Source organism: Oncorhynchus keta, unplaced genomic scaffold (assembly GCF_023373465.1).
Source record: "Oncorhynchus keta strain PuntledgeMale-10-30-2019 unplaced genomic scaffold, Oket_V2 Un_scaffold_20222_pilon_pilon, whole genome shotgun sequence".
Classification (NCBI taxonomy): domain Eukaryota; kingdom Metazoa; phylum Chordata; class Actinopteri; order Salmoniformes; family Salmonidae; genus Oncorhynchus; species Oncorhynchus keta.
The window spans coordinates 377684-401818 of record NW_026290855.1 but is presented as its reverse complement, the minus strand read 5'-3'; the positions used below and the strand labels follow the sequence as shown (position 1 = coordinate 401818).

The window sequence follows — 24135 nt, the reverse complement described above, 5'->3', positions numbered from 1 at the left end:
AGATCCTTGATGAAAACCTGCTCCAGAGCTTTCAGGACCTCAGACTGGGGCGAAGGTTCACCTTCCAACAGGACAACGGCCCTGAGCACACAGGCAACACAATGCAGGAGTGGCTTCAGGACAAGTCTCTGAATGTCCTTGAGTGGCCCAGCCAGAGCCAGAGGACTTGAACCCGATTGAACTTCTCTGGAGAGACCTGAAAATAGCTGTGTAGTGACACTCCCCATCCAACCTAACAGAGATTGAGAGGATCTGCAGAGAAGAATGGGAGAAACTCCCAAAATACAAGTGTGCAAAGCTTGTAGCGTCATACCCAAGAAGACTCGAGGCTGTAATCGCTGCCAAAGATGCTTCAACAAAGTACTGAGTAAAGGGTCTGAATACTTATGTAAATGTGATATTTCAGTTTTATATTTGTAGTAAATTAGCAAAATGTTCCAAAAACCTGTTTCTGCTTTGTCATTATGTTTTTGTCTCTCTATGACTGTGCTGCTGTTGAGGCAAGGAGGAGCTCACAGACGGACACTATTTCAATCTACAGTAATACACACACCTTTAGGGTGGTTTTACTCTCTCTGTTCACCTACCCTAAACTGTTATATCAGGCTCTGAGGTCACTGTCAGGTCATGGGGGAGTCTGACACCTGAGTGACCTTTCACTAACGAATTAGTCACGTCTGGAGGGGGAGGGGGGTGATGGTCATCCAGTCATCTTCAAAAGGGAATACTTCCTCTAGATAGCCTAGCTACCTGTCCCCTCTCTGCCCCTAGAGCTTAAAACTCCTATGTATGGTCAGTCATGGCTGCCGCTGGCTCAGTTTCTAACCAGGAGGTGGGGCTTTCTTGTTGAGTGGGAGGAGTCCTGCACATGAAGGCCATTCTTCCCCATCAGCTCAAAGTCTGTCTGATAACGAGAGAGATAGTGTGGTCCCGGCAGGGGACAGTTGGACTACAGTACACTCCCTTAGTGGATCCCTGTTACTGATACTAAGATAGAGAGAGATAGATAGTGTGGTCCCAGCAGGGGACAGTTGTACTACAGTACACTCCCTTAGTGGATCCCTGTTACTGATACTAAGATAGAGAGAGATAGTGTGGTCCCAGCAGGGGACAGTTGGACTACAGTACACTCCCTTAGTGGATCCCTGTTACTGATACTAAGATAGAGAGAGATAGTGTGGTCCCAGCAGGGGACAGTTGGACTACAGTACACTCCCTTAGTGGATCCGTGTTACTGATACTAAGAGAGAGAGATAGTGTGGTCCTGGCAGGGGACAGTTGGACTACAGTACACTCCCTTAGTGGATCCCTGTTACTGATACTAAGAGAGAGAGATAGTGTGGTCCTGGCAGGGGACAGTTGGACTACAGTACACTCCCTTAGTGGATCCCTGTTAGTGATACTAAGAGAGAGAGATAGTGTGGTCCTGGCAGGGGACAGTTGGATTACAGTACACTCCCTTAGTGGATCCCTGTTACTGATACTAAGAGAGAGAGATAGTGTGGTCCTGGCAGGGGACAGTTGGACTACAGTACACTCCCTTAGTGGATCCCTGTTAGTGATACTAAGAGAGAGAGATAGTGTGGTCCTGGCAGGGGACAGTTGGATTACAGTACACTCCCTTAGTGGATCCCTGTTAGTGATACTAAGAGAGAGAGATAGTGTGGTCCTGGCAGGGGACAGTTGGACTACAGTACACTCCCTTAGTGGATCCCTGTTACTGATACTAAGAGAGAGAGATAGTGTGGTCCTGGCAGGGGACAGTTGTATTACAGTACACTCCCTTAGTGGATCCCTGTTACTGATACTAAGAGAGAAAGATAGTGTGGTCCTGGCAGGGGACAGTTGGACTACAGTACACTCCCTTAGTGGATCCCTGTTAGTGATACTAAGAGAGAGAGATAGTGTGGTCTGTTAGTGATACTAAGAGAGAGAGATAGTGTGGTCCTGGCAGGGGACAGTTGGACTACGGTACACTCCCTTAGTGGATCCCTGTTACTGATACTAAGAGAGAGAGATAGTGTGGTCCTGGCAGGGGACAGTTGGACTACATTACACTCCCTTAGTGGATCCCTGTTAGTGATACTAAGATAGAGCCTGTTTGCCCTTGACCCTAGTCCTTCAGGTGAATTAGTAACAGACTACTACCAGGGAATGTGCTGAAAAGATAGACCACTTCTCACCACTGGTGGATCACTAACAGACACACACAATGTGCACAAACACACACACACACCACACACACACACACACACACACACACACACACACACACACACACACACACACACACATACACACACACACGCACGCACGCACGCACGCACGCACGCACGCACGCACGCACGCACACACACACACACACACACACACACACACACACACACACACACACACACACACACACACACACACCTAGACCAGGGTTTCCCTAACTCGGTCCTGGGCCCCTCCCTGGTTGCACGTTGTGGTTGTTGACATAGCACTACACAGCTGATTCAAATAACCAACTCATCATCAAGCTTTGATGATGTTTCCCAAACTCTCATCTTCACATGACAATGTTACACTAACACAAACAAAGGACCAACCCTATTCAGGAACCAAATCCTAGAGGATGGGTTGGTGCACTGTAGTCAGAGTGCCAGGGAGGAAAAACAAAACGTGCACCCAGGGGGGGGTGTCTCATTGACAAAGGGCTTATTACAGTCTACCTCTGTGTATTCTAATCCTCCTCCACCCCATCCTCTCCCTCTCCTCTTCCTCCACTTCTCTCAGAGTCTCATCCCTGAAGCTCATCATGGCACATCCCACAATGCACCTGCTGCTGCTCAGCCTCCTCATCGCCACCGTGAGTTCACTCCAACCTCAAATATTTTAAGTTATACTGTATTACTCTACATACATGACCTCTTACATTGATATTTGACTGTCACTGTTTGAGGAGTGAGACTTCTCTGGTTGAGCTTGGGTGAGCTTTGGCTCTGGTTGGCTTGGAAACGAGTCACAGGGCGTTGTGCCGCCCTCTGTGACTTATTAGCGTTACTGAAAGATTGAATGAAGGACTCACAGGCTCACGCAGGCCAGACAGTCTCCTTCAGTGGAAATCTGTAGAGTCGGTCAATGAGTAACTGTCCTTCTGCAGGGAGAGAGAGAACGTCTAGCACATTCTGTAGTGTTTTGTCCTTGAGAACACCAAGGGTTTTACATTTTCATTACAGCCCAATACTGGCACACCGGATTCAACTAATCAAGGTGTTCATTTATAGTTGAGTGATTGAATCAGGAGTGCAAGTACTGGGCTGGTGCAAAAATGTGCAACTCCGGACCTTTTCAACGACTGGAGTCCAGGAACACTGGTCTACTGTATATTCATCACATGTTGTGATAGGCTGCTGGGAAAGGCCTGGAGAAGGGACCACTAGAGAACAAGGTTCTAGACGTACCAGAGGGGACACCTGTACCCTACGCCCTCTACCAGGTAACACACACACACACACACACACACACACACACACACACACACACACACACACACACACACACACACACACACACACACACACACACACACACACACACACACACACACACACACACACACACACACACACACACACACACACACACACAGAAACACGCACCTGTCCCCTTCATTTCTGGTCTTTGTATTAATACATTCTCCCTCTGTCTGCAGTTCCAAGCGTCCCACGTCGAGGTTGATGGGTTCAGATTGACAGGAGAGACTGAAGGAAAGATCAGCATCTCAGAGGACGGCTGGATCTACCTGGAACAGACCCTGGACTGGGCCCACACACAGACACATACTCTGGAGGTGACACACACACACACACACAAACACACACTGACACACACACACACAAACACACACTGACACACATACACACACACACACTGTAGAAGTTAACACACACACACACAGTAGAAGTTAACACACACACACACACACACACACACACACACACACACACACACACACACACACACACACACACACACACACACACACACACACACACACACACTGTAGAAGTTAACACACACACACACTGTAGAAGTTAACACACACAGACACACACTGTAGAAGGTAAAAAAACACACACAGACAAACACTATAGTAGTTAACATACACAGACCAGTGGCCTCCCAGGTGGCGCAGTGGTTAAGGGCTCTGTACTGCAGCGCCAGCTGTGCCATCAGAGTCCCTGTGTTCGTGCCCAGGCTCTGTCGTAACCGGCCGCGACCGGGAGGTCCGTGGGGCGACGCACAATTGGCCTAGCATCGTCCGGGTTAGGGAGGGCTTGGTCTGTAGGGATGTCCTTGTCTCATCGCGCACCAGCGACTCCTGTGACGGGCCGGGCGGAGTGCGCGCTAACCAAGGTTGCCAGGTGCACGGTGTTAAGAAGCAGTACCGCTGGTTGGGTTGTGTATCGGAGGACGCATGACTTTCAACCTTCGTCTCTCCCGAGCCCGTACGGGAATTGTAGCGATGAGACAAGATAGTAGCTACTTCAACAATTGGATACCACGAAATTGGGGAGAAAAAGGGGTATATTTGAAAAAAAATAAAAAAAATAAAAAAACATACACAGACCACACAATGTAGTAGTTAACATACACAGACCACACACTATAGTAGTTAACATACACAGACCACACAATGTAGTAGTTAACATACACAGACCACACAATGTAGTAGTTAACATACACAGACCACACACTATAGTAGTTAACATACACAGACCACACAATGTAGTAGTTAACATACACAGACCACACAATGTAGTAGTTAACATACACAGACCACACACTATAGTAGTTAACATACACAGACCACACAATGTAGTAGTTAACATACACAGACCACACAATGTAGTAGTTAACATACACAGACCACACAATGTAGTAGTTAACATACACAGACCACACACTATAGTAGTTAACATACACAGACCACACAATGTAGTAGTTAACATACACAGACCACACACTATAGTAGTTAACATACACAGACCACACACTATAGTAGTTAACATACACAGACCACACAATGTAGAAGTTAACATACACAGACCACACACTATAGTAGTTAACATACACAGACCACACACTATAGTAGTTAACATACACAGACCACACACTATAGTAGTTAACATACACAGACCACACAATGTAGAAGTTAACATACACAGACCACACACTATAGTAGTTAACATACACAGACCACACACTATAGTTGTGAACATACACAGACCACACAATGTAGAAGTTAACATACACAGACCACACACTATAGTAGTTAACATACACAGACCACACACTATAGTAGTTAACATACACAGACCACACACTATAGTAGTTAACATACACAGACCACACAATGTAGAAGTTAACATACACAGACCACACACTATAGTAGTTAACATACACAGACTACACACTATAGTAGTTAACATACACAGACCACACACTATAGTTGTGAACATACACAGACCACACAATGTAGAAGTTAACATACACAGACCACACACTATAGTAGTTAACATACACAGACTACACACTATAGTAGTTAACATACACAGACCACACAATGTAGAAGTTAACATACACAGACCACACACTATAGTAGTTAACATACACAGACTACACACTATAGTAGTTAACATACACAGACCACACACTATAGTTGTGAACATACACAGACCACACAATGTAGAAGTTAACATACACAGACCACACACTATAGTAGTTAACATACACAGACCACACAATGTAGTAGTTAACATACACAGACCACACACTATAGTAGTTAACATACACAGACCACACAATGTAGTAGTTAACATACACAGACCACACACTATAGTAGTGAACATACACAGACTACACACTATAGTAGTTAACATACACAGACCACACAATGTAGTAGTTAACATACACAGACCACACAATGTAGTATGTAACATACACAGACCACACAATGTAGTAGTTAACATACACAGACCACACACTGTAGTAGTTAACATACACAGACCACAAAATGTAGTAGTTAACATACACAGACCACACAATGTAGTAGTTAACATACACAGACCACACAATGTAGTAGTTAACATACACAGACCACACACTATAGTAGTTAACATACACAGACCACACAATGTAGTATGTAACATACACAGACCACACACTATAGTAGTTAACATACACAGACCACACACTATAGTAGTTAACATACACAGACCACACAATGTAGTAGTTAACATACACAGACCACAGAATGTAGAAGTTAACATACACAGACCACACAATGTAGTAGTTAACATACACAGACCACACAATGTAGTAGTTAACATACACAGACCACACACTATAGTAGTTAACATACACAGACCACACACTATAGTAGTTAACATACACAGACCACACACTATAGTAGTTAACATACACAGACCACACAATGTAGTAGTTAACATACACAGACCACACAATGTAGTAGTTAACATACACAGACCACACACTATAGTAGTTAACATACACAGACCACACACTATAGTAGTTAACATACACAGACCACACACTATAGTAGTTAACATACACAGACCACACACTATAGTAGTTAACATACACAGACCACACACTATAGTAGTTAACATACACAGACCACACAATGTAGTAGTTAACATACACAGACCACACAATGTAGTAGTTAACATACACAGACCACACACTATAGTAGTTAACATACACAGACCACACACTATAGTAGTTAACATACACAGACCACACACTATAGTAGTTAACATACACAGACCACACACTATAGTAGTTAACATACACAGACCACACACTATAGTAGTTAACATACACAGAACATACACTATAGTAGTTAACATACACAGACCACACACTATAGTAGTTAACATACACAGACCACACACTATAGTAGTTAACATACACAGACCACACACTATAGTAGTTAACATGCACAGACCACACACTATAGTAGTTAACATACACAGACCACACACTATAGTAGTTAACATACACAGACCACACAATGTAGTAGTTAACATACACAGACCACACACTATAGTAGTTAACATACACAGACCACACACTATAGTAGTTAACATACACAGACCACACAATGTAGTAGTTAACATACACAGACCACACAATGTAGTAGTTAACATACACAGACCACACAATGTAGTAGTTAACATACACAGACCACACAATGTAATATTTAACATACACAGACCACACAATGTAGTATGTAACATACACAGACCACACACTATAGTAGTTAACATACACAGACTACACACTATAGTAGTTAACATACACAGACCACACAATGTAGTAGTTAACATACACAGACCACACAATGTAGTAGTTAACATACACAGACCACACAATGTAGTAGTTAACATACACAGACCACACAACGTAGTAGTTAACATACACAGACCACACAATGTAGTAGTTAACATACACAGACCACACACTATAGTAGTTAACATACACAGACCACACACTATAGTAGTTAACATACACAGACCACACACTATAGTAGTTAACATACACAGACCACACAATGTAGTAGTTAACATACACAGACCACACAATGTAGTAGCTAACATACACAGACCACACACTATAGTAGTTAACATACACAGACCACACACTATAGTAGTTAACATACACAGACCACACACTATAGTAGTTAACATACACAGACCACACACTATAGTAGTTAACATACACAGACCACACACTATAGTAGTTAACATACACAGACCACACAATGTAGTAGTTAACATACACAGACCACACAATGTAGTAGTTAACATACACAGACCATACACTATAGTAGTTAACATACACAGACCACACACTATAGTAGTTAACATACACAGACCACACACTATAGTAGTTAACATACACAGACCACACACTATAGTAGTTAACATACACAGACCACACACTATAGTAGTTAACATACACAGACCACACACTATAGTAGTTAACATACACAGACCACACACTATAGTTGTGAACATACACAGACCACACAATGTAGTAGTTAACATACACAGACCACACACTATAGTAGTTAACATACACAGACCACACAATGTAGTAGTTAACATACACAGACCACACACTATAGTAGTGAACATACACAGACTACACACTATAGTAGTTAACATACACAGACCACACAATGTAGTAGTTAACATACACAGACCACACAATGTAGTATGTAACATACACAGACCACACAATGTAGTAGTTAACATACACAGACCACATACTGTAGTAGTTAACATACACAGACCACAAAATGTAGTAGTGAACATACACAGACCACACAATGTAGTAGTTAACATACACAGACCACACAATGTAGTAGTTAACATACACAGACCACACACTATAGTAGTTAACATACACAGACCACACAATGTAGTATGTAACATACACAGACCACACACTATAGTAGTTAACATACACAGACCACACACTATAGTAGTTAACATACACAGACCACACAATGTAGTAGTTAACATACATAGACCACACACTATAGTAGTTAACATACACAGACCACACAATGTAGTAGTTAACATACACAGACCACACACTATAGTAGTTAACATACACAGACCACACACTATAGTAGTTAACATACACAGACCACAGAATGTAGTAGTTAACATACACAGACCACACACTATAGTAGTTAACATACACAGACCACACACATAGTAGTTAACATACACAGACCACAGAATGTAGTAGTTAACATACACAGACCACACAATGTAGTAGTTAACATACACAGACCACACACTATAGTAGTTAACATACACAGACCACACACTATAGTAGTTAACATACACAGACCACACACTATAGTAGTTAACATACACAGACCACACAATGTAGTAGTTAACATACACAGACCACACAATGTAGTAGTTAACATACACAGACCATACACTATAGTAGTTAACATACACAGACCACACACTATAGTAGTTAACATACACAGACCACACACTATAGTAGTTAACATACACAGACCACACACTATAGTAGTTAACATACACAGACCACAGAATGTAGTAGTTAACATACACAGACCACACAATGTAGTAGTTAACATACACAGACCATACACTATAGTAGTTAACATACACAGACCACACACTATAGTAGTTAACATACACAGACCACACACTATAGTAGTTAACATACACAGACCACACACTATAGTAGTTAACATACACAGACCACACACTATAGTTGTGAACATACACAGACCACACAATGTAGTAGTTAACATACACAGACCACACACTATAGTAGTTAACATACACAGACCACACAATGTAGTAGTTAACATACACAGACCACACACTATAGTAGTGAACATACACAGACTACACACTATAGTAGTTAACATACACAGACCACACAATGTAGTAGTTAACATACACAGACCACACAATGTAGTATGTAACATACACAGACCACACAATGTAGTAGTTAACATACACAGACCACATACTGTAGTAGTTAACATACACAGACCACAAAATGTAGTAGTGAACATACACAGACCACACAATGTAGTAGTTAACATACACAGACCACACAATGTAGTAGTTAACATACACAGACCACACACTATAGTAGTTAACATACACAGACCACACAATGTAGTATGTAACATACACAGACCACACACTATAGTAGTTAACATACACAGACCACACACTATAGTAGTTAACATACACAGACCACACAATGTAGTAGTTAACATACACAGACCACACACTATAGTAGTTAACATACACAGACCACACACTATAGTAGTTAACATACACAGACCACACAATGTAGTAGTTAACATACACAGACCACACACTATAGTAGTTAACATACACAGACCACACAATGTAGTAGTTAACATACACAGACCACACAATGTAGTAGTTAACATACACAGACCACACAATGTAGTAGTTAACATACACAGACCACACAATGTAGTAGTTAACATACACAGACCACACAATGTAGTAGTTAACATACACAGACCACACACTATAGTAGTTAACATACACAGACCACACAATGTAGTAGTTAACATACACAGACCACACAATGTAGTAGTTAACATACACAGACCACACACTATAGTAGTTAACATACACAGACCACACAATGTAGTAGTTAACATACACAGACCACACAATGTAGTAGTTAACATACACAGACCACACAATGTAGTAGTTAACATACACAGACCACACACTATAGTAGTTAACATACACAGACCACACAATGTAGTAGTTAACATACACAGACCACACACTATAGTAGTTAACATACACAGACCACACAATGTAGTAGTTAACATACACAGACCACACACTATAGTAGTTAACATACACAGACCACACACTATAGTAGTTAACATACACAGACCACACAATGTAGTAGTTAACATACACAGACCACACACTATAGTAGTTAACATACACAGACCACACAATGTAGTAGTTAACATACACAGACCACACACTATAGTAGTTAACATACACAGACCACACACTATAGTAGTTAACATACACAGACCACACAATGTAGTAGTTAACATACACAGACCACACACTATAGTAGTTAACATACACAGACCACACACTATAGTAGTTAACATACACAGACCACACAATGTAGTAGTTAACATACACAGACCACACACTATAGTAGTTAACATACACAGACCACACACTATAGTAGTTAACATACACAGACCACACACTATAGTAGTTAACATACACAGACCACACACTATAGTAGTTAACATACACAGACCACACACTATAGTAGTTAACATACACAGACCACACAATGTAGTAGTTAACATACACAGACCACACAATGTAGTAGTTAACATACACAGACCACACACTATAGTAGTTAACATACACAGACCACACAATGTAGTAGTTAACATACACAGACCACACAATGTAGTAGTTAACATACACAGACCACACAATGTAGTAGTTAACATACACAGACCACACAATGTAGTAGTTAACATACACAGACCACACAATGTACTATGTAACATACACAGACCACACACTATAGTAGTTAACATACACAGACCACACAATGTAGTAGTTAACATACACAGACCACACAATGTAGTAGTTAACATACACAGACCACACACTATAGTAGTTAACATACACAGACCACACAATGTAGTAGTTAACATACACAGACCACACAATGTAGTAGTTAACATACACAGACCACACAATGTAGTAGTTAACATACACAGACCACACACTATAGTAGTTAACATACACAGACCACACAATGTAGTAGTTAACATACACAGACCACACACTATAGTAGTTAACATACACAGACCACACAATGTAGTAGTTAACATACACAGACCACACACTATAGTAGTTAACATACACAGACCACACACTATAGTAGTTAACATACACAGACCACACACTATAGTAGTTAACATACACAGACCACACACTATAGTAGTTAACATACACAGACCACACAATGTAGTAGTTAACATACACAGACCACACACTATAGTAGTTAACATACACAGACCACACACTATAGTAGTTAACATACACAGACCACACAATGTAGTAGTTAACATACACAGACCACACACTATAGTAGTTAACATACACAGACCACACACTATAGTAGTTAACATACACAGACCACACACTATAGTAGTTAACATACACAGACCACACACTATAGTAGTTAACATACACAGACCACACACTATAGTAGTTAACATACACAGACCACACAATGTAGTAGTTAACATACACAGACCACACACTATAGTAGTTAACATACACAGACCACACACTACTAGTTAACATACACAGACCACACACTATAGTAGTTAACATACACAGACCACACACTATAGTAGTTAACATACACAGACCACACACTATAGTAGTTAACATACACAGACCACACACTATAGTAGTTAACATACACAGACCACACACTATAGTAGTTAACATACACAGACCACACAATGTAGTAGTTAACATACACAGACCACACAATGTAGTAGTTAACATACACAGACCACACACTATAGTAGTTAACATACACAGACCACACACTATAGTAGTTAACATACACAGACCACACACTATAGTAGTTAACATACACAGACCACACACTATAGTAGTTAACATACACAGACCACACAATGTAGTAGTTAACATACACAGACCACACACTATAGTAGTTAACATACACAGACCACACAATGTAATATTTAACATACACAGACCACACAATGTAGTATGTAACATACACAGACCACACACTATAGTAGTTAACATACACAGACTACACACTATAGTAGTTAACATACACAGACCACACAATGTAGTAGTTAACATACACAGACCACACAATGTAGTAGTTAACATACACAGACCACACAATGTAGTAGTTAACATACACAGACCACACAATGTAGTAGTTAACATACACAGACCACACAATGTAGTAGTTAACATACACAGACCACACACTATAGTAGTTAACATACACAGACCACACACTATAGTAGTTAACATACACAGACCACACACTATAGTAGTTAACATACACAGACCACACAATGTAGTAGTTAACATACACAGACCACACAATGTAGTAGTTAACATACACAGACCACACACTATAGTAGTTAACATACACAGACCACACACTATAGTAGTTAACATACACAGACCACACACTATAGTAGTTAACATACACAGACCACACACTATAGTAGTTAACATACACAGACCACACACTATAGTAGTTAACATACACAGACCACACAATGTAGTAGTTAACATACACAGACCACACAATGTAGTAGTTAACATACACAGACCATACACTATAGTAGTTAACATACACAGACCACACACTATAGTAGTTAACATACACAGACCACACACTATAGTAGTTAACATACACAGACCACACACTATAGTAGTTAACATACACAGACCACACACTATAGTAGTTAACATACACAGACCACACACTATAGTAGTTAACATACACAGACCACACACTATAGTTGTGAACATACACAGACCACACAATGTAGTAGTTAACATACACAGACCACACACTATAGTAGTTAACATACACAGACCACACAATGTAGTAGTTAACATACACAGACCACACACTATAGTAGTGAACATACACAGACTACACACTATAGTAGTTAACATACACAGACCACACAATGTAGTAGTTAACATACACAGACCACACAATGTAGTATGTAACATACACAGACCACACAATGTAGTAGTTAACATACACAGACCACATACTGTAGTAGTTAACATACACAGACCACAAAATGTAGTAGTGAACATACACAGACCACACAATGTAGTAGTTAACATACACAGACCACACAATGTAGTAGTTAACATACACAGACCACACACTATAGTAGTTAACATACACAGACCACACAATGTAGTAGTTAACATACACAGACCACACACTATAGTAGTTAACATACACAGACCACACACTATAGTAGTTAACATACACAGACCACACAATGTAGTAGTTAACATACACAGACCACACACTATAGTAGTTAACATACACAGACCACACAATGTAGTAGTTAACATACACAGACCACACACTATAGTAGTTAACATACACAGACCACACACTATAGTAGTTAACATACACAGACCACACAATGTAGTAGTTAACATACACAGACCACACACTATAGTAGTTAACATACACAGACCACACACTATAGTAGTTAACATACACAGACCACAGAATGTAGTAGTTAACATACACAGACCACACAATGTAGTAGTTAACATACACAGACCACACACTATAGTAGTTAACATACACAGACCACACACTATAGTAGTTAACATACACAGACCACACACTAGTAGTTAACATACACAGACCACACAATGTAGTAGTTAACATACACAGACCACACAATGTAGTAGTTAACATACACAGACCATACACTATAGTAGTTAACATACACAGACCACACACTATAGTAGTTAACATACACAGACCACACACTATAGTAGTTAACATACACAGACCACACACTATAGTAGTTAACATACACAGACCACAGAATGTAGTAGTTAACATACACAGACCACACAATGTAGTAGTTAACATACACAGACCATACACTATAGTAGTTAACATACACAGACCACACACTATAGTAGTTAACATACACAGACCACACACTATAGTAGTTAACATACACAGACCACACACTATAGTAGTTAACATACACAGACCACACACTATAGTTGTGAACATACACAGACCACACAATGTAGTAGTTAACATACACAGACCACACACTATAGTAGTTAACATACACAGACCACACAATGTAGTAGTTAACATACACAGACCACACACTATAGTAGTGAACATACACAGACTACACACTATAGTAGTTAACATACACAGACCACACAATGTAGTAGTTAACATACACAGACCACACAATGTAGTATGTAACATACACAGACCACACAATGTAGTAGTTAACATACACAGACCACACACTGTAGTAGTTAACATACACAGACCACAAAATGTAGTAGTGAACATACACAGACCACACAATGTAGTAGTTAACATACACAGACCACACAATGTAGTAGTTAACATACACAGACCACACACTATAGTAGTTAACATACACAGACCACACAATGTAGTATGTAACATACACAGACCACACACTATAGTAGTTAACATACACAGACCACACACTATAGTAGTTAACATACACAGACCACACAATGTAGTAGTTAACATACACAGACCACACACTATAGTAGTTAACATACACAGACCACACAATGTAGTAGTTAACATACACAGACCACACACTATAGTAGTTAACATACACAGACCACACACTATAGTAGTTAACATACACAGACCACACAATGTAGTAGTTAACATACACAGACCACACACTATAGTAGTTAACATACACAGACCACACACACTATAGTAGTTAACATACACAGACCACAGAATGTAGTAGTTAACATACACAGACCACACAATGTAGTAGTTAACATACACAGACCACACACTATAGTAGTTAACATACACAGACCACACACTATAGTAGTTAACATACACAGACCACACACTATAGTAGTTAACATACACAGACCACACAATGTAGTAGTTAACATACACAGACCACACAATGTAGTAGTTAACATACACAGACCATACACTATAGTAGTTAACATACACAGACCACACACTATAGTAGTTAACATACACAGACCACACACTATAGTAGTTAACATACACAGACCACACACTATAGTAGTTAACATACACAGACCACAGAATGTAGTAGTTAACATACACAGACCACACAATGTAGTAGTTAACATACACAGACCATACACTATAGTAGTTAACATACACAGACCACACACTATAGTAGTTAACATACACAGACCACACACTATAGTAGTTAACATACACAGACCACACACTATAGTAGTTAACATACACAGACCACACACTATAGTTGTGAACATACACAGACCACACAATGTAGTAGTTAACATACACAGACCACACACTATAGTAGTTAACATACACAGACCACACAATGTAGTAGTTAACATACACAGACCACACACTATAGTAGTGAACATACACAGACTACACACTATAGTAGTTAACATACACAGACCACACAATGTAGTAGTTAACATACACAGACCACACAATGTAGTATGTAACATACACAGACCACACAATGTAGTAGTTAACATACACAGACCACATACTGTAGTAGTTAACATACACAGACCACAAAATGTAGTAGTGAACATACACAGACCACACAATGTAGTAGTTAACATACACAGACCACACAATGTAGTAGTTAACATACACAGACCACACACTATAGTAGTTAACATACACAGACCACACAATGTAGTAGTTAACATACACAGACCACACACTATAGTAGTTAACATACACAGACCACACACTATAGTAGTTAACATACACAGACCACACAATGTAGTAGTTAACATACACAGACCACACACTATAGTAGTTAACATACACAGACCACACAATGTAGTAGTTAACATACACAGACCACACACTATAGTAGTTAACATACACAGACCACACACTATAGTAGTTAACATACACAGACCACAGAATGTAGTAGTTAACATACACAGACCACACACTATAGTAGTTAACATACACAGACCACACACTATAGTAGTTAACATACACAGACCACAGAATGTAGTAGTTAACATACACAGACCACACAATGTAGTAGTTAACATACACAGACCACACACTATAGTAGTTAACATACACAGACCACACACTATAGTAGTTAACATACACAGACCACACACTATAGTAGTTAACATACACAGACCACACAATGTAGTAGTTAACATACACAGACCACACAATGTATAGTTAACATACACAGACCAGTAGTTAACATACACAGACCACACACTATAGTAGTTAACATACACAGACCACACACTATAGTAGTTAACATACACAGACCACACACTATAGTAGTTAACATACACAGACCACACACTATAGTAGTTAACATACACAGACCACACACTATAGTAGTTAACATACACAGACCACACAATGTAGTAGTTAACATACACAGACCACACACTATAGTAGTTAACATACACAGACCACACAATGTAGTAGTTAACATACACAGACCACACAATGTAGTTAACATACACAGACCACACACTATAGTAGTTAACATACACAGACCACACACTATAGTAGTTAACATACACAGACCACACAATGTAGTAGTTAACATACACAGACCACACAATGTAGTAGTTAACATACACAGACCACACAATGTAGTAGTTAACATACACAGACCACACAATAGTAGTTAACATACACAGACCACACAATGTAGTAGTTAACATACACAGACCACACACTATAGTAGTTAACATACACAGACCACACACTATAGTAGTTAACATACACAGACCACACACTATAGTAGTTAACATACACAGACCACACAATGTAGTAGTTAACATACACAGACCACACAATGTAGTAGTTAACATACACAGACCACACACTATAGTAGTTAACATACACAGACCACACACTATAGTAGTTAACATACACAGACCACACACTATAGTAGTTAACATACACAGACCACACACTATAGTAGTTAACATACACAGACCACACACTATAGTAGTTAACATACACAGACCACACAATGTAGTAGTTAACATACACAGACCACACAATGTAGTAGTTAACATACACAGACCACACACTATAGTAGTTAACATACACAGACCACACACTATAGTAGTTAACATACACAGACCACACACTATAGTAGTTAACATACACAGACCACACACTATAGTAGTTAGACCACACACTATAGTAACATACACAGACCACACACTATAGTAGTTAACATACACAGACCACACACTATAGTTGTGAACATACACAGACCACACAATGTAGTAGTTAACATACACAGACCACACACTATAGTAGTTAACATACACAGACCACACAATGTAGTAGTTAACATACACAGACCACACACTATAGTAGTGAACATACACAGACTACACACTATAGTAGTTAACATACACAGACCACACAATGTAGTAGTTAACATACACAGACCACACAATGTAGTAACATAGTATGTAACATACACAGACCACACAATGTAGTAGTTAACATACACAGACCACATACTGTAGTAGTTAACATACACAGACCACAAAATGTAGTAGTGAACATACACAGACCACACAATGTAGTAGTTAACATACACAGACCACACAATGTAGTAGTTAACATACACAGACCACACACTATAGTAGTTAACATACACAGACCACACAATGTAGTATGTAACATACACAGACCACACACTATAGTAGTTAACATACACAGACCACACACTATAGTAGTTAACATACACAGACCACACAATGTAGTAGTTAACATACACAGACCACACACTATAGTAGTTAACATACACAGACCACACAATGTAGTAGTTAACATACACAGACCACACACTATAGTAGTTAACATACACAGACCACACACTATAGTAGTTAACATACACAGACCACAGAATGTAGTAGTTAACATACACAGACCACACACTATAGTAGTTAACATACACAGACCACACACACTATAGTAGTTAACATACACAGACCACAGAATGTAGTAGTTAACATACACAGACCACACAATGTAGTAGTTAACATACACAGACCACACACTATAGTAGTTAACATACACAGACCACACACTATAGTAGTTAACATACACAGACCACACACTATAGTAGTTAACATACACAGACCACACAATGTAGTAGTTAACATACACAGACCACACAATGTAGTAGTTAACATACACAGACCATACACTATAGTAGTTAACATACACAGACCACACACTATAGTAGTTAACATACACAGACCACACACTATAGTAGTTAACATACACAGACCACACACTATAGTAGTTAACATACACAGACCACAGAATGTAGTAGTTAACATACACAGACCACACAATGTAGTAGTTAACATACACAGACCATACACTATAGTAGTTAACATACACAGACCACACACTATAGTAGTTAACATACACAGACCACACACTATAGTAGTTAACATACACAGACCACACACTATAGTAGTTAACATACACAGACCACACACTATAGTTGTGAACATACACAGACCACACAATGTAGTAGTTAACATACACAGACCACACACTATAGTAGTTAACATACACAGACCACACAATGTAGTAGTTAACATACACAGACCACACACTATAGTAGTAACATACACAGACTACACACTATAGTAGTTAACATACACAGACCACACAATGTAGTAGTTAACATACACAGACCACACAATGTAGTAGTTAACATACACAGACCACACAATGTAGTAGTTAACATACACAGACCACATACTGTAGTAGTTAACATACACAGACCACAAATGTAGTAGTGAACATAACAGACCACACAATGTAGTAGTTAACATACAGACCACACAATGTAGTAGTTAACATACACAGACCACACACTATAGTAGTTAACATACACAGACCACACACTATAGTAGTTAACATACACAGACCACACACTATAGTAGTTAACATACACAGACCACACACTATAGTAGTTAACATACACAGACCACACAATGTAGTAGTTAACATACACAGACCACACACTATAGTAGTTAACATACACAGACCACACAATGTAGTAGTTAACATACACAGACCACACACTATAGTAGTTAACATACACAGACCACACACTATAGTAGTTAACATACACAGACCACAGAATGTAGTAGTTAACATACACAGACCACACACTATAGTAGTTAACATACACAGACCACACACACTATAGTAGTTAACATACACAGACCACAGAATGTAGTAGTTAACATACACAGACCACACAATGTAGTAGTTAACATACACAGACCACACACTATAGTAGTTAACATACACAGACCACACACTATAGTAGTTAACATACACAGACCACACACTATAGTAGTTAACATACACAGACCACACAATGTAGTAGTTAACATACACAGACCACACAATGTAGTAGTTAACATACACAGACCATACACTATAGTAGTTAACATACACAGACCACACACTATAGTAGTTAACATACACAGACCACACACTATAGTAGTTAACATACACAGACCACACACACTATAGTAGTTAACATACACAGACCACAGAATGTAGTAGTTAACATACACAGACCACACAATGTAGTAGTTAACATACACAGACCACACACTATAGTAGTTAACATACACAGACCACACACTATAGTAGTTAACATACACAGACCACACACTATAGTAGTTAACATACACAGACCACACAATGTAGTAGTTAACATACACAGACCACACAATAGTAGTTAACATACACAGACCAGTAGTTAACATACACAGACCACACACTATAGTAGTTAACATACACAGACCACACACTATAGTAGTTAACATACACAGACCACACACTATAGTAGTTAACATACACAGACCACAGAATGTAGTAGTTAACATACACAGACCACACAATGTAGTAGTTAACATACACAGACCATACACTATAGTAGTTAACATACACAGACCACACACTATAGTAGTTAACATACACAGACCACACACTATAGTAGTTAACATACACAGACCACACACTATAGTAGTTAACATACACAGACCACACACTATAGTTGTGAACATACACAGACCACACAATAGTAGTTAACATACACAGACCACACACTATAGTAGTTAACATACACAGACCACACAATGTAGTAGTTAACATACACAGACCACACACTATAGTAGTGAACATACACAGACCACACACTATAGTAGTTAACATACACAGACCACACAATGTAGTAGTTAACATACACAGACCACACAATGTAGTATGTAACATACACAGACCACACAATGTAGTAGTTAACATACACAGACCACATACTGTAGTAGTTGACATAGACCACAAAATGTAGTAGTGAACATACACAGACCACACAATGTAGTAGTTAACATACACAGACCACACAATGTAGTAGTTAACATACACAGACCACACACTATAGTAGTTAACATACACAGACCACACAATGTAGTATGTAACATACACAGACCACACACTATAGTAGTTAACATACACAGACCACACACTATAGTAGTTAACATACACAGACCACACAATGTAGTAGTTAACATACACAGACCACACACTATAGTAGTTAACATACACAGACCACACAATGTAGTAGTTAACATACACAGACCACACACTATAGTAGTTAACATACACAGACCACACACTATAGTAGTTAACATACACAGACCACAGAATGTAGTAGTTAACATACACAGACCACACACTATAGTAGTTAACATACACAGACCACACACACTATAGTAGTTAACATACACAGACCACAGAATGTAGTAGTTAACATACACAGACCACACAATGTAGTAGTTAACATACACAGACCACACACTATAGTAGTTAACATACACAGACCACACACTATAGTAGTTAACATACACAGACCACACACTATAGTAGTTAACATACACAGACCACACAATGTAGTAGTTAACATACACAGACCACACAATGTAGTAGTTAACATACACAGACCATACACTATAGTAGTTAACATACACAGACCACACACTATAGTAGTTAACATACACAGACCACACACTATAGTAGTTAACATACACAGACCACACACTATAGTAGTTAACATACACAGACCACACACTATAGTAGTTAACATACACAGAACATACACTATAGTAGTTAACATACACAGACCACACACTATAGTAGTTAACATACACAGACCACACACTATAGTAGTTAACATACACAGACCACACACTATAGTAGTTAACATACACAGACCACACACTATAGTAGTTAACATACACAGACCACACACTATAGTAGTTAACATACACAGACCACACAATGTAGTAGTTAACATACACAGACCACACACTATAGTAGTTAACATACACAGACCACACACTATAGTAGTTAACATACACAGACCACACAATGTAGTAGTTAACATACACAGACCACACACTATAGTAGTTAACATACACAGACCACACACTATAGTAGTTAACATACACAGACCACACAATGTAGTAGTTAACATACACAGACCACACACTATAGTAGTTAACATACACAGACCACACACTATAGTAGTTAACATACACAGACCACACAATGTAGTAGTTAACATACACAGACCACACAATAGTAGTTAACATACACAGACCACACACTATAGTAGTTAACATACACAGACCACACAATGTAGTAGTTAACATACACAGACCACACACTATAGTAGTTAACATACACAGACCACACACTATAGTAGTTAACATACACAGACCACACACTATAGTAGTTAACATACACAGACCACACACTATAGTAGTTAACATACACAGACCACACACTATAGTAGTTAACATACACAGACCACACACTATAGTAGTTAACATACACAGACCACACACTATAGTAGTTAACATACACAGACCACACAATGTAGTAGTTAACATACACAGACCACACAATGTAGTAGTTAACATACACAGACCACACACTATAGTAGTTAACATACACAGACCACACACTATAGTAGTTAACATACACAGACCACACACTATAGTAGTTAACATACACAGACCACACACTATAGTAGTTAACATACACAGACCACACAATGTAGTAGTTAACATACACAGACCACACACTATAGTAGTTAACATACACAGACCACACAATGTAGTAGTTAACATACACAGACCACACAATGTAGTAGTTAACATACACAGACCACACAATGTAGTAGTTAACATACACAGACCACACACTATAGTAGTTAACATACACAGACCACACACTATAGTAGTTAACATACACAGACCACACAATGTAGTAGTTAACATACACAGACCACACAATGTAGTAGTTAACATACACAGACCACACAATGTAGTAGTTAACATACACAGACCACACAATGTAGTAGTTAACATACACAGACCACACAATGTAGTAGTTAACATACACAGACCACACACTATAGTAGTTAACATACACAGACCACACACTATAGTAGTTAACATACACAGACCACACAATGTAGTAGTTAACATACACAGACCACACACTATAGTAGTTAACATACACAGACCACACAATGTAGTAGTTAACATACACAGACCACACAATGTAGTAGTTAACATACACAGACCACACAATGTAGTAGTTAACATACACAGACCACACAATGTAGTAGTTAACATACACAGACCACACAATGTAGTATGTAACATACACAGACCACACACTATAGTAGTTAACATACACAGACCACACAATGTAGTAGTTAACATACACAGACCACACAATGTAGTAGTTAACATACACAGACCACACACTATAGTAGTTAACATACACAGACCACACAATGTAATAGTTAACATACACAGACCACACAATGTAGTAGTTAACATACACAGACCACACAATGTAGTAGTTAACATACACAGACCACACACTATAGTAGTTAACATACACAGACCACACAATGTAGTAGTTAACATACACAGACCACACACTATAGTAGTTAACATACACAGACCACACAATGTAGTAGTTAACATACACAGACCACACACTATAGTAGTTAACATACACAGACCACACACTATAGTAGTTAACATACACAGACCACACAATGTAGTAGTTAACATACACAGACCACACACTATAGTAGTTAACATACACAGACCACACAATGTAGTAGTTAACATACACAGACCACACAATGTAGTAGTTAACATACACAGACCACACAATGTAGTAGTTAACATACACAGACCACACAATGTAGTAGTTAAGATACACAGACCACACAATGTAGTAGTTAACATACACAGACCACACACTATAGTAGTTAACATACACAGACCACACACTATAGTAGTTAACATACACAGACCACACAATGTAGTAGTTAACATACACAGACCACACACTATAGTAGTTAACATACACAGACCACACAATGTAGTAGTTAACATACACAGACCACACACTATAGTAGTTAACATACACAGACCACACACTATAGTAGTTAACATACACAGACCACACACTATAGTAGTTAACATACACAGACCACACAATGTAGTAGTTAACATACACAGAACACACACTATAGTAGTTAACATACACAGA

General features: G+C 38.9%; 1 protein-coding gene across 2 annotated transcripts in view; it reads left to right on the top strand.

The window, feature by feature from the left end:
• LOC127928032 (cadherin-17-like) overlaps positions 1-24135 on the top strand; it is an 85081-nt gene that overhangs the window by 5723 nt on the left and 55223 nt on the right. For both annotated transcript variants that reach the window (XM_052514933.1, XM_052514934.1), the window contains exons 2-4: positions 2779-2851; positions 3392-3481; positions 3698-3835. In XM_052514933.1, coding sequence (XP_052370893.1) covers positions 2801-2851; positions 3392-3481; positions 3698-3835 — 279 coding nt within the window. In that variant the 5' untranslated portion in view covers positions 2779-2800. The remainder of the gene's footprint in view (positions 1-2778; positions 2852-3391; positions 3482-3697; positions 3836-24135) is intronic.